The sequence below is a fragment of the Schistocerca gregaria genome, chromosome 2, assembly GCF_023897955.1.
Source record: "Schistocerca gregaria isolate iqSchGreg1 chromosome 2, iqSchGreg1.2, whole genome shotgun sequence".
Classification (NCBI taxonomy): domain Eukaryota; kingdom Metazoa; phylum Arthropoda; class Insecta; order Orthoptera; family Acrididae; genus Schistocerca; species Schistocerca gregaria.
The window spans coordinates 174,109,308-174,123,432 of NC_064921.1; the positions used below are offsets into that span (position 1 = coordinate 174,109,308).

Below are 14,125 nucleotides of genomic sequence, written 5' to 3' on the forward strand. Positions count from 1 at the left end.
CCTCTTGGTTGTTGTACATATTGTATATGACTCGTCTCTCCCTATAGCTTACCCCTACTCTTTTCAGAATCTCGAATAGCTTGCACCATTTTATACTGTCGAACGCTTTTTCCAGGTCGACAAATCCTATGAACGTGTCTTGATTTTTCTTTAGCCTTGCTTCCATTACTAGCCGTAACGTCAGAATTGCCTCTCTCCTGCCTTTACTTTTCCTAAAGCCAAACTGATCGTCACCTAGAACATTCTCAATTTTCTTGTCCATTCTTCTGTATATTATTCTTGTAAGCAGCTTCGATGCATGAGCTGTTAAGCTGATTGTGCAATAATTCTCGCACCTGTCAGCTCTTGCCGTCTTCGGAATTGTGTGGATGATGCTTTTCCGAAAGTCAGATGGTATGTCGCCAGACTCATATATTCTACACACCAACGTGAATAGTCGTTTTGTTGCCACTTCCCCTAATGATTTTAGAAATTCTGATGGAATGTTATCTATCCCTTCTGCCTTATTTGACCGTGAGTCTTCCAAAGCTCTTTTAAATTCCGATTCTAATACTGGATTCCCTATCTCTTCTAAATCGACTGCTGTTTCTTCGTCTATCACATCAGACAAATCTTCACCCTCATAGAGGCTTTCAATGTATTCTTTCCACCTATCTGCTCTCTCCTCTGCATTTAACAGTGGAATTTCCGTTGCACTCTTAATGTTACCACCGTTGCTTTTAATGTCACCAAAGGTTGTTTTGACTTTCCTGTATGCTGAGTCTGTCCTTCCGGCAATCATATCTTTTTCGATGTCTTCACATTTTTCCTGCAGCCATTTCGTCTTAGCTTCCCTGCACTTCCTATTTATTTCATTTCTCAGCGACTTGTATTTCTGTATTCCTGATTTTCCCGGAACATGTTTGTACTTCCTTCTTTCATCAATCAACTGAAGTATTTCTTCTGTTACCCATGGATTCTTCGCAGCTACCTTCTTTGTACCTATGTTTTCCTTCCCAACTTCTGTGATGGCCCTTTTCAGAGATGTCCATTCCTCTTCAACTGTACAGCCTACTGCGCTATTCCTTAGTGCTGTATCTACAGCGTTAGAGAACTTCAAACGTATCTCGTCATTCCTTAGAACTTCCGTATCCCACTTCTTTGCGTACTGATTCTTCCTGACTAATGTCTTGAACTTCAGCCTACTCTTCATCACTACTATATTGTGATCTGAGTCTATATATGCTCCTGGGTACGCCTTACAATCCAGTATCTGATTTCGGAATCTCTGTCTGACCATGATGTAATCTAATTGAAATCTTCCCGTATCTCCTGGACTTTTCCAAGTATACCTCCTCCTCTTATGATTCTTGAACAGGGTATTCGCTGTTACTAGCTGAAACTTGTTACAGAACTCAATTAGTCTTTCTCCTCTTTCATTCCTTGTATCAAGCCCATATTCTGCTGTAACATTTTCTTCTACGCCTTCCCCTACAACTGCATTCCAGTCGCCCATGACTATTAGATTTTCGTCCCCCTTTACATACTGCATTACCCTTTCAATATCATCATACACTTTCTCTATCTGTTCATCTTCAGCTTGCGACGTCGGCATGTATACCTGAACTATCGTTGTCGGTGTTGGTCTGCTGTCGATTCTGATTAGAACAACTCGGTCACTGAACTGTTCACAGTAACACACCCTCTGCCCTACCTTCCTATTCATAACGAATCCTACACCTGTCATACCATTTTCTGCTACTGCTGATATTACCCGATACTCATCTGACCAGAAATCCTTGTCTTCCTTCCACTTCACTTCACTGACCCCTACTATATCTAGATTGAGCCTTTGCATTTCCCTTTTCAGATTTTCTAGTTTCCCTACCACGTTCAAGCTTCTGACATTCCATGCCCCGACTCGTAGAACATTATCCGTTGATTATTCAATCTTTTTCTCATGGTAACCTCCCCATTGGCAGTCCCCTCCCGGAGATCCGAATGGGGGACTATTCCGGAATCTTTTGCCAATGGAGAAATCATCATGACACTTCTTCAACTACAGGCCACATGTCCTGTGGATAACCGTTACGTGTCTTTAATGCAGTGGTTTCCATTACCTTCTGAATCCTCATGTCGTTGATCATTGCTGATTCTTCCGCCTTTAAGGGCAATTTCCCACCCCTAGGACAAGAGAGTGCCCTGAACCTCTATTCGCTCCTCCGCCCTCTTTGACAAGGCCGTTGGCAGAATGAGGCTGACTTCTTATGTCGGAGGTCTTCGGCCGCCAATGCTGATTATTTATCAAAATTTAGGCAGTGGCGGGGATCGAACCCGGGACTGAAGACGTTTTTTGATTATGAATCAAAGACGCAACCCCTTTTTATTTTTTTTATTTTTTTATAAACAAAATATTAATTACAGAACAAAGTTCGAACTCAGAATCTATCGCACAGCAGTTAAACACCTTTTTTTATTTTTATTTTTTTCCCTTTTTTTTATCAAAGACGCTACCCCCTTTTTTTATTACAAAATGCGTACGTAACACAAATAGGCATTTTTTTTAATAGCCAGCTATCCTAGCCGCTTTTTTAACAAAAATGAGAAAAAAAGGATTTTGGAAGGTTTGTTTTTCTGCTTTTTTTTACTTTTATTTCATTTTATTTTTATACAAATGTATAAAAGGAAGGCCGTTCCTCTTCGGCTACATAAACAGAATAATAGGAAGTCGTCCCGTTACGACAAAGGATGCTCCATACTATAGCCCGCTGCGAATTTTTCGATGACTGTCTTCTCGTTGCTGTGTTGTTTCCGCTGTTTGTTCAAATCTCATTAAAAAATGGAACTGGGAAGAGGTGCTATGGTTATCATCTCATGTCATCGATAATCCAGCTGCGAGGCGGATTATGGAATGCGCTCCAAAGGAAATTAGAAAAATATTGCCTATATTTAGGGTTCTTGACGATCGCACAATGTCGTTCGTTGAGGTAATACCAAAAATCGGGTACTGTCTTTTCGCCATTACCGAAGAGGTAGTGAACAGCGTGGCCGCTGATCCACGTCACAGAGTTCGTTTTTGCTCTTGGGAAATAAATCTTATCGGGGAAAAGAAGTGATCGGGTAGTTATCCTGTCAGGAGTCGTGCGTGTGAGAAAAGCCAATATCTGACGCACCAAACACCATACGTTCTTTGCCGACCCGCATTCGAAACGATGTTCATCTGTGTCAATCACTTGGCATGTGGCACACAAGGGGGAATCAGCGAGGTGGATGTGATGTAGGCGGGACTGGCACAACTGTTTCCCATTAACAGTTACGTACCATGCAGATTGCACCTCAGTATCAAGGGTGGTGGCATTCACTGCCTGCCACACAGCGCGCCACTTTGTATTGGGGTGTTTGCTTTCAATCACATTCGGCGTCATGTTCATTTGCATGGCAGCATATATCGCCCTCGTCATCATCAAGCGTGTGGGTAGTAGTGCAGAGCGGATGTAGCTTAATTCAAGGAAGAACTGGCTAATGTAGAAGAAAGGTGCTGGGATGTCCGATATCATCACAGGGGGTGCGACTGAGATTGGTCGTAAGGCCTCCAGTAAGAGACGTGTGAGGCACGTCGGACTTCGTCGCCACAGTTGCAGGTGACAGCTGACGAACAGGGCCTTTGCTCTGTTCTGTACATGACAAAGGCCTAAACCCCCTCTGCTCCTCGGGAGGGTTAGGGACTCTTAACGAATCTTAAATAACATGCCCGTATTAACAAAGGATCCCAAAACCGCCAACATGCGGTGAGCCAGGGTAGGTGGTATGGGGAGTATCTGTGCAAAATGGGGGATACGTGACGCCAAATAGACGTTAGCATATCGTGTCCGTTGCAGGAGGTCTAGATGCCTCAAACGGTGGTCACTTATTCCTGCTCTCATCTGATTCAATAAACGCCTGTAGTTAAGGGCTGTTGAACGTTTCATGTCAGATGTGAAATCAATGCCAAGACAGCGGATTGTGTCACTGATTCGTAGCGGTGCGACGTTCTCGCCGGGTAGGCCTCTGCCTATAGACAGAACGTGTGATTTGTGGAGATTGAGATGGCTCCCAGATGCCGCGCCGTAGGTCGCCACCCACACCAGTGCTGCGCGAACATCGTCATTATTGCGTAGAAGGAGTACCAGATCATCTGCACAGGCAGTGCAGCAGAAAGTGTGTCCGCCAAGGGACATCCCGGTCAGGCGTTGTCGGAGGCCGCAGAGGAGTGGTTCCAAGACGAGGGCGTACAATATCGCCGAAAGAGGGCAGCCTTGTCTCACCGATCGCTGGATCTGTATCGGCGGCGTAAGACGGCCATTATATAACACCTTGGACGTCGCGCCGCGTAGGAGACGCATCAGTACATTAACTATGACGTCCGGATACCCCATGTGTCGCAATACCTCCATCAAAAATGTGTGGTCGACTCTGTCAAAGGCCTGGCTAAAGTCGAGTGAGGCCAAAACTCCTGGCAGTTGGCGACCTTTGGCTAGCGCGTTCATATCTCTATATCGGCACAATGCAGTGCGAATATTATGGTCACCACCTAACGATGCCTGGTCCTGCGACACAACACATCGTACTGATCGCTTTAGGCGTGCCGCCAGAAGCCGGGTGAAAATCTTCAAGTCACTGTTGAGTAAGGTCAAGGGCCGATAGTCACTGATCCTCGTGGCTTGTGTATGGGCACTATCAGTCCTTCTAGGAAAGCCCCAGGTATCTGCGTCGTGGGAGACATAAGATCGCGGCAAATATCAGTCCACGCTGGTGCCAGCAATTGTTGGTACGTCCGGTAAAATTCCAGAGGAAGGCCATCAGGTCCCGGGGACTTATGAGCAGCCCCAGCCTGTATTGCTTCAATGATTTCCTCTTCCGTTACATCAGCAGTCAAATCCGCCGCCGCTGCCGGAGAGATCGAGCCATAAGTGAGTTAAGAGACTTCGGCGATCACCTCTGGGGGATGTCGATGTTCCGAGTACAGCATAGTGTAGTGAGCATGAAGGGCGTTTCCTATGTCGCGCTGGGTATCAAGGCGTCGTCCGTCTTCCGTCGTGATAGCTTGGATCAGTGTCCTGCGTCGGCGCCGTCGTTCTGCAATGACGTGGTACATAGACGGTTCCTCCTGTGCCACTCTGTCTTGAGTGCGCGCTCTGACGATCGCACCCTCAAGGTGGCAACGTGTTAATCTGATGATCTGTGCCTTGGCACGGTTCACCGTCACCTGCCGTGCAGGTGAGTACTGCAGTGTTGCACATTCCCTTAAGATGCTGTAGTAAAAGTCCATGGTATGTCTCTTCCATGCTGCAACATCTCGGCCGTAGCCTATCAAGGTCTTCCGGAGGGCTGGTTTGGCGCAGAGTAACCACCACGACAGTGTAGACCGGTAGGTGCCACGCCGGCGGCTACAAGAGTCCCACGTGTTCTCTATAAGGCGGCGGCATTCCTGAGAAGCTAGGTGAGCGACGTTCAACTTCCAAGGACCACGGCTGTGCCATATCTTCTGGCGGCCGAGGGTAATAGCGCAGATGTAGGCGTCGTGGTCAGAAAAAGCTGTGGGCCAAACTTCGGTAGCTCTTGTCCCCACAGCTATGAAGCGCGAGATGTAAATCCGGTCGATGCGGCTGGAGGAATGGCTGGTGTAGTGAGTAAATCCGGGCCGATCGCCACAAACATGTTCCCACGGGTCCACCAATTGAAGATTATTTATAATTGTCGTAAGTTCTGCGCATGGAGAATGATGTGGTAACTGATCCTTAGGTGCTTGGCTACAGTTGAAGTCCCCTCCCATTATCAAGGCGTCCTGACGGCCCATAAAGAGGGGCGTGATTGTATGAGCGAAAAAGGTGGATCGTTCGCGACGCCGACCAGATCCTGACGGTGCATAGATGTTAATAAGTTTGACTCCTTGGATAGTAAGAGCCATGTCTCTGGCGTCAGGGAGATACTCGACGTCTTCTGCGGATATACCGTCGCGGAGGAGGATCGCCACACCACTGCCATTGGCAGACGCATGTGAGACCCAAGTCTGGTAGCCATAGGGTCCCTTGAAGTCGGCGACATACACCTCTTGAAGGAGCGCAATGTCGATGTCTGCTGCGTTGAGTAGATCTTGTAGCATCGCTAGTTTATCTCGGGCACGTATGTTGTTGATGTTAATCGTCGCTAGACGGTATGTTTGGTCAGCCAGGTCGGCAACTGGGTTGTTTAGGAGGCCAGGTGTGGGCGGCAGGGGCGGCCCCACAGAGGCTGACGATACAGCCGTAGTCACTGTTGTTGGCTGGTGCTGGGTGCAGCCGAGGGAGCATCTCTGCCTTCGGCATCCTCCTGGTGCTGTGGCTCATCCTCGATATCATCCGCCCAAGAATCAGATGCAGCAATTGGTAACTGTTGATTAGTGCTGTCAGTAGAGCACTTGCGCGTATGTTCAGTAGCAGAAGTGATGTTGTCAGACCGAGGCTCAGAAATTGTATCCGCCGTAGCATCGTGATGGGAAGGTTGAGTTGCGGTGGTAGAGTCCTGAGCGTCGTCTGACGCCGGATATTCGTCTGGGTCGCACATCCGAAGCAGGCAATCATCGGACGGCGTATGGCGCCGTTTCTTGCGTTTTCGAGGGGACCGTTGTTTCCGGACATGTTGTTCTGTGTCAGAGTGCGGGCGACAATCATCTGATGCGGTCTCCATTGGTAGGAAGGCAGAGGTCGGGACAATTTTAGTTTCTACTTCCATCTTCTCTTTAGGCTCGTCTTGGTGGCACAATTGATCACCGTCTTGAGGCAAGTCTGCCGAAGGCGTCGTAGAGGGGGATATTCTGTCCGCCACACGGTCATCGACCACTGACTGCAATATGGTGCTACGATCCTGGGCAGGAACAGCTGTTGCGGCTAAAGCCGCTGCATACGTGATGGGGAGTGAAGTAGGCGTCGCCAGGGATGGAACTTCACCGACCGGTGTCTGATTCAGTCGGCGTTGAATGCAGGCCGATCGGACATGTCCTTCCTGGCCACAGCCGGCGCAAGTACGGGGTTGTCCGTCGTACATGACAATGGCTCTGCAGCCGCCAATTACAAGATAGGATGGCACATGCTACGTCAGTTCAATCTTAATTTGTCTCACTCCATTGAAGACGGGGTACGTCTCAAACGTTTGCCATTTTTCAGCCAAGTGGCTTAGCACGTTGCCGTACGGTTTGAAAGCTGTCATCACAACATCTGGCGGGACTTCGAATGGTAGCTCGAAGACCCTCAGAGTGCGAAGGCCTAATCCAGCGTGGTCGATCGTGACAGTTCCTATGTGACCATCAGAATGCTTAAATTTAAGTCCATGAGCGTGTCGGCACACAACATCAGTGCACGCCTTTTCATTGATCATTTTTATGTAGACGACACTTTGTGTTATAGAAAAGTGGATCCCAATGATGTCTTGAGGTGCAATATGCAGTTCTTCTCGGATGAAACGTTCAACGTCAAGTGCTCGAGGTCTTGCGTAGTCCGCTTGAAATGTGATCTTAATTGTGGGCTTGCGATACGAGTGCGCCATGGCACTATCGAGACACGGACGCGTGACACTCGCCGCAGCGGGAGGTAAACAGTGAACACTGGCGCGCGCGGTGCGCCAACAGGGGGACGCGGGCACGACGACCTCGCGCCACCGCTGCTAACAGCGGACTGACCTACCCCTAGACCACGGGCATCATAATAGCAAGCTGTCATCTCATTATTTCACAGGTATTAATAGCCAGCAGAATAATAAACAACTGCGAAATGAAATGGCAGACAAAGCACTTCGGAGACCTTCGGGTCGCGCCTAAACTCGATGACAGGCGAAGTGATCCGGCTGTAATGTCAGAGCTCGTTCGGCAGTCTTGGAGGACGGACATATTGTCCGCCGCGGTATCAGTTACAACTTAGTTGGCAACGCCGGCCGTAGTGGCCGAGCGGTTCTAGGCGCTACAGTGCGCACATTCGAATCCTGCCTCGGGCATGGATGTGTGTGATGTCATTAGGTTAGTTAGGTTTAAGTGGTTCTAAGTTCTAGGCAGCTGATGACCTCAGAAGTTAACTCCCATAGTGCTCAGAGCCATTTGAATCATTTTACCCTTATTTCCAATAGCTTACAGTTAATTTCTTTAGAATTTCGAACATCTTGCACCATTTTACATTTTCTACGTGCCCAGGTCGTATGGATGTTCCTTGATTTTTCTTAAATGTTGCCCCTATTATGAAGTGCAACGTCAGTAATACTTCTCTAGTGCCTTTAGCTTTCCTCGGACCTGGATTCATGAGCTATTAAACTGTCTGTGCGATAGTTCTCGCACGTGTCTACTCTTGCTATCTTCGGCATCGTACGGATGATTTCTTACTGAAAGTCTGATGGAATGTCACAAGCTTCATAGCCTCTACACAGCATCGGGAATAGTCGTTTGTCTGCTTCTTCGCACAACGCTTGACCGCACGTCTTCCAAATCTCTGTTAAATTCTGACTCCTGGCAGTAGGAGCTGCCCTTCACCTTCTACGTCGAATGCCGTTTCTTCCTGTATCATGTCACGAGATTGTTCCTCTCCTTCATAGTGGCTTTCAGTTTACTCTTTCCACTTATCTGCTGTCGCCTATGTGTTTAAAGAATGGAACCTTAGAAAAATTTTTCGTTAATTCCTTCCTGCTAAAACTATGAAAATCTGTACCAGAGGATTTATTATTGGGGAGAATATTACCAAAGGAACAAAAAACAGATTATTGCATTGTTATATATAGTTTTGCAATTTATGTACGAAACATAGATAGCATTTCTGAGTCCCATCAGGAGATATTTATCATGTCTATCGAGTTATTCACTTACTGCATTAGTAAAACCAGTTTGCATTAACACAAATAATACGAATGCAGTTCGCGTTAAAACGTATAAACACAGCGGCGTAAGTCTTGTTGCATTACTTGCATTTGCAAGGAAGGATGCTCTAGTCAGTAAGACCACAAAGAGTACTCAATTACATCTACATACCTACTCTACAAACACTATGAAATGCATGGCACCCATGGCAAGAAGCAATGTCATTCTAAGTAGAATTATATACCCATTTCGTAACAAGATATAATCAAGCTGAATACCAATTCTGTCAAAAGATGGTAACACTGAGTTCTCCATTAAATGCGAGAAATCACGGAAATTCTCAAAGAAGTTGCGGAAAAAGTAGGATATATCATTCAAAAAAACGGAATAAATGACATTTAACAAACAAGCATCAACATTTTTGAACATGAAATATGGAAAAATAAAGAGTTCCTCAATTTAAATACTTGGGAGAAATCATACTAGAAAATGGTATGGAAAAGCTGCAAACGAATTCTGCTGTCAAAAATTTCAACTGAATTCAGATCAACACAAAATATTTACAATAAAAACCATTTTATAAATTGAGTAAACGTGGGCTTTACAGCACTGTAATCAAACCTGAATGTCTTTATGGAGCAGAAACTTTCATTTTAAATAGAAAGAGGGATATTGAGGAAATTCAAAATAAAAAAGAAAGAAAGATGTTAGGAAAATATTAGGCCCAAAATTACTGATGGAGAAACTTATAGGCTATAGGCTGAGAAGTAATAAGGAAATAGAAGAATATACAGACATACATGATGACATGAGAAACGAAGACTTAAATTTTATGGGCACATTAAAAGAATGGTACCCACTAGATAGCCAAAACAAATAGTAGAATTTTGCAAAAACAGAAGAGACGCCAAAACTGAGGCAGTTAAATGGATCACTGCGATTAAGGAGGATCTTAAAGTAGCTAATATAACTCAGGCAGACGTTACAGATAGAAAAACATTCAGACAAAAGATATTTGATTGGAAATTTGGTCAGAGGGAAATTATAAAACGGACTGGAACACCGTGGTCTGATGAAAGAAAGAGTCTTAATTTTGAAAGAATTAAACGAATTTGGACACAAAGAAAGGCAAACCTTCAACTGCAACACTGATTGATTGTACCTTGCGTGGTCCTATTGGATCCATAAGTGAATAATAATAAATAAAGTGAATAATAATAAATAAAATAGAATTAAAGCAACGCACTGACAGTGCATTTAAATAGAGAAGTCAACACACGGACTGGTAAACAGTAACAAATACGCGTAAGTCCACAGAACACTCTGTGACAAAACCAGCTTCTTTTCTACATGAAACAAAAACAAATACAGGATCTGGTCTTCAGTCCAGAGACTGGTTTGATGCAGCTCTCCATGCTACTCTACCCTGTGCAAGCTTCTTCACCTCCCAGTACCTACTGCAACCTACATCCTTCTGAATCTGCTTAGTGTATTCATCTCTTAGTCTCCCTCTACGATTTTTACCCTCCACGCTGCCCTCCAACACTAAATTCGTGATCCCTTCATGCCTCAGAACATTTCCTACCAACCGGTCCCTTCTTCTAGTCCAAGTTGTGCCACAAATTTCTCTTCTCTCCAATTCTATTCAATATCTTTTCATTAGTTATGTGAACTACCCGTCTAATCTTCAGCATTCTTCTGTAGCACCACATTTCGAAAGCTTCTATTCTCTTCTTGTCCGAACTATTTATCGTCCATGTTTCACTTCCATACATGGCTACACTCCATAGAAATACTTTCAGAAACGACTTCCTGACACTTAAATTAATACTCGATGTTAACAAATTTCCCTTCTTCAGAAACGCTGTCCTTGCCGTTGCCAGTATACATTTTATATCCTCTCTACTTCGACCATCATCATTTATTTTGCTCCCCAAATAGCTAAACTCATTTACTACTTTAAGTGTCTCATTTTCTAATCTGATTCCCTCAGCATCACCCGATTTAATTCGGCTACATTCCATTATCCTCGTTTTGCTTCTGTTGATGTTCGTCCTATATCCTCCTTTTACTCCGCCAATATTGCGTATGCGAGCAGAAATCAAACAAGATACGAGCAACACATTTACAGTTCAGTTCAAAGAGAAGTCGTAATGAAGAACACAATGCGGTGCAAACAGCTTCTGTTTACTAGAAAACAGAAACGACTTTGGAAGGCTTTAAATCACCCCATAAGAAAACGAAATGAATGATTGATAAACTTGCAGCGCTCCAAATGGACTGGCACCGAAACAAAGTCGTGTTGCCGGAAGTCCCTATATGAGTTTCACACCCACCGTTCCGTCAACTCTTACGACGAAATGAACAACAAGAAAAGTGGTTCAAATGGCTCTGAGTACTATGGGACTTAACATCTGAGGTCATCAGTCCCCTAGAACTTAGAACTACTTAAACCTAACCAAGCTAAGGATACCACACACATCCATGCCCGAAGCAGGATTCGAACCTGCTACCGTAGCAGTTGCGCGGTTCCAGACTGAAGCGCCTAGAACCGCTCGGCCACCGCGGCCGGCAAATGAACAACACATGGGCATGATAGTCTCTCGTTTACTGTCCTCTGTGGGCAAAGGTACTGAACTACCACAATTAAAGAGTCTGCCGCGCTACAGCAGAGTTACACCTACGTCCCCGCAGGAAGACAGTGTTTCAGTTCAACTCATACTGTTTTATGACTAGAAGGTGAATGCGTCTATTAAGTCCAGACGCGTAAGAGAGGGTTAACCATAATCGAAAGCTCTTTAAAACTAGATCTTCGACTTACTTCAGCGCGTGTTGTCTGAAATGTAGCCTCTGTAGACGTCACTTGAGAGTTAGTCAGCGCTCAGGCGTGTCAATTAGCGCACCTCTGCTCACGGCGGAGGCGGCCGGGTCTCTCCGTCTTTTTCGGCACGAAGCGTTGCGCGACCGCGGTGTTTACTCCAAGCCTCGAAGAGCTGCCTTCGCGACTACGCTCTCCCCGTCATTAGTCCGTCGTCCGGGCAGTACGCGACACTCCTTTATCCGTCGAATGCACCAGATGCCGCGATGCAGTGGACTAGAATACGCGGCAACATGTACAACCGGTGGAGGGTCCCACAAACGACGCCCCACATCAGACGGCGATGGTAAGTAGCTGCTAAGAGCATATACCTTACACTGATACCGTTCCAGACATCAGTCTGACTCGTGTACAACAATAAATAAGCGCATGGAAGGGAAGCAATGGTTAAGAAAAGAGAGAGTAAGTGTTGTAGATCATATTGCCAATGTTATTCAGTCGTACATTGAGTAAGCACTAAAAGGAAAGCGAGGTGATATTCGGTAAGAGAATTACAGTTGGGGGAGAAGAGGTAAAAACTTCGGAGTTAGGCAGTGACATTGTAATTCTTTCAGAGACAGAGGATTTCGAAGAGCACTTGAGATGAATCGACATCGACTTGAAAAGACGCTGCAAGATGAATAGCGACAAAAGTGAAACAAAGGTAATGGAACGAAGTCTCACTACATCAAGCGATTCCGAGAGACACTAAAAGTAGTCGATGAGTTGTGTTATTTAGGCAATAAACTGATGATGAACGTAGTAGAGAGAATTCAAAATGCAGGCTGTAAACAGTGAGAAAAGCGTTTCTGAAGAAGCTGAACTGACGATGGCCAAAGTGGGGAGAATAAAAAAAGCGTTTCGGAGGATCCGGAATTTATTAGCATCGAATATAGATTTGAGTGTTAGGAAGTATTTTCTGAAGATATTTGTCTGGAGTGTAGAGAGAGTAACCTTATACTGAAGTAGAGACAACAAGAAAACAGATCCTTTTGAAATGATGTGTTACAGAAGAATGTTGAAGATTAGATGGGAAGATCGAGTAAGTAATCAGGGGCTACTGAACTGAACTGAGGAGAAATTCTGGACTGAAAGAAGGGATGGGTGGGTAGAGCACATTCTTCGGCATCAAAGAATTGTCACTTTCGTAGTGATGGGAAGCGTGGAGGCAAAAATTGTAGAGGTGAAACAGCCCTTGGCTGTCGTAAACAGATTCAAATGGATGTAGGTTGCAGTATTCATGCAGAGATAAAGCGACATGCATGACCCGCTAGGATAGCCGAGAGCGCTAACGCGCTGCTTCCTGGACTCGGGTAGGCGCGCCGGCCGCGGATCGAATCCGCCCGGCGGATTAACGCCGAGGGCCGGCACACCGGCCAGCCTGGTTGTGGTTTTTAGGCGGTTTTCCACATGCCCCTAGGTGAATACCGGACTGGTCCCCACATTCCGCCCCAGTTACACGACTCGCAGTCATCTGAACACGCTCGCACTATTCCATTGATTACACTCGATGCAGACAGTAAGGGTCCACTAATTCCGTCCCGGGGGGTTCGGGGTGGCGGCAGCAGGGGCATCCGGCCACACCTTTCCACTAACCTTGCCAAATCCGTTCCTAACAATGCCGACCCTGCGTCAGCGCGGGACATGGCACCAGCGAAAGACAGAAAGAATAAAGCGGCTTGCATAGGATAGACTAGCGTGGACTGCTGTATCAAACCAGTCTTGAGACTGAAGAGCAAAACTGCAGAAATCACACTCGTTTAAATATTTTGGTAAATTGTGTCATGGTTCAATGAATTTTTTGGAGAAAGGATGACTTTCTGCGGAGGATGTCGAGAATGTCGACAATGCTGGTTTTCCTTTTGCTTGCCCAATTTCGGTTGAAAAAATGCCGAATAAGTTGTGGGGCATAGTGAAATATTCCTTCTTCAGCCCCTATAGTTTCATGAACTTCCCATAGGTGGCGGCGCTCTACGTAGCCTTCAAAAAGGGCTCTGTAACGGAAGTGTATTCCAAGCAGAGAAATACCATTAGAGTTTCTTTTGCGGAAATCCATAGCGTCCGCAGATGTTCATAGGCGCTTGCAGAATGTCTACGGAGACTTGACAGTGAACAAAAGCACGGTGATCAGATCTCCCGCGTGCCAGCCAGCCTCACATAGCTCTGACTCCAGCAAAACAGGAACGTGCGGACACCCTCATTCGAAGTGATAGTCGAATTACAGTCAAATACCTCGCTACTGAACAGAACAACACAAATCCTCACAAAAGTCTGCGCACCCAAGAGGAGCTCGCAAAATTTCATTGGACTGTTCTTCCTCATCCCATTCTGGAAATAGCACCTTCCGGCTTCCATCTGTTTGACCTAATGAAGGGTGCACTCAGGAAGAAGTAAGTGGACGATGGGGAGTTTATTGATGCAGCAACGCGTTGGCTTCG

The 14,125-nt window shown here is 45.8% G+C and overlaps 1 protein-coding gene across 2 annotated transcripts in view; it reads left to right on the plus strand.

Annotated features, from left to right (window-relative positions):
- Positions 1-14,125, plus strand: part of LOC126336622 (zinc transporter 2) — a 627,171-nt gene that overhangs the window by 246,181 nt on the left and 366,865 nt on the right. Inside the window, exon 1 of one of the 2 annotated variants that reach the window (XM_050000501.1) lies at positions 11,790-11,994. The exons of the other annotated variant lie outside the window; for it this stretch is intronic. Within the exon in view, the coding sequence (XP_049856458.1) occupies positions 11,915-11,994 (80 nt within the window). The 5' untranslated portion in view covers positions 11,790-11,914. Of the gene's footprint in view, positions 1-11,789; positions 11,995-14,125 lie in introns of those variants that run through there. 2 annotated transcript variants of the gene reach the window in all.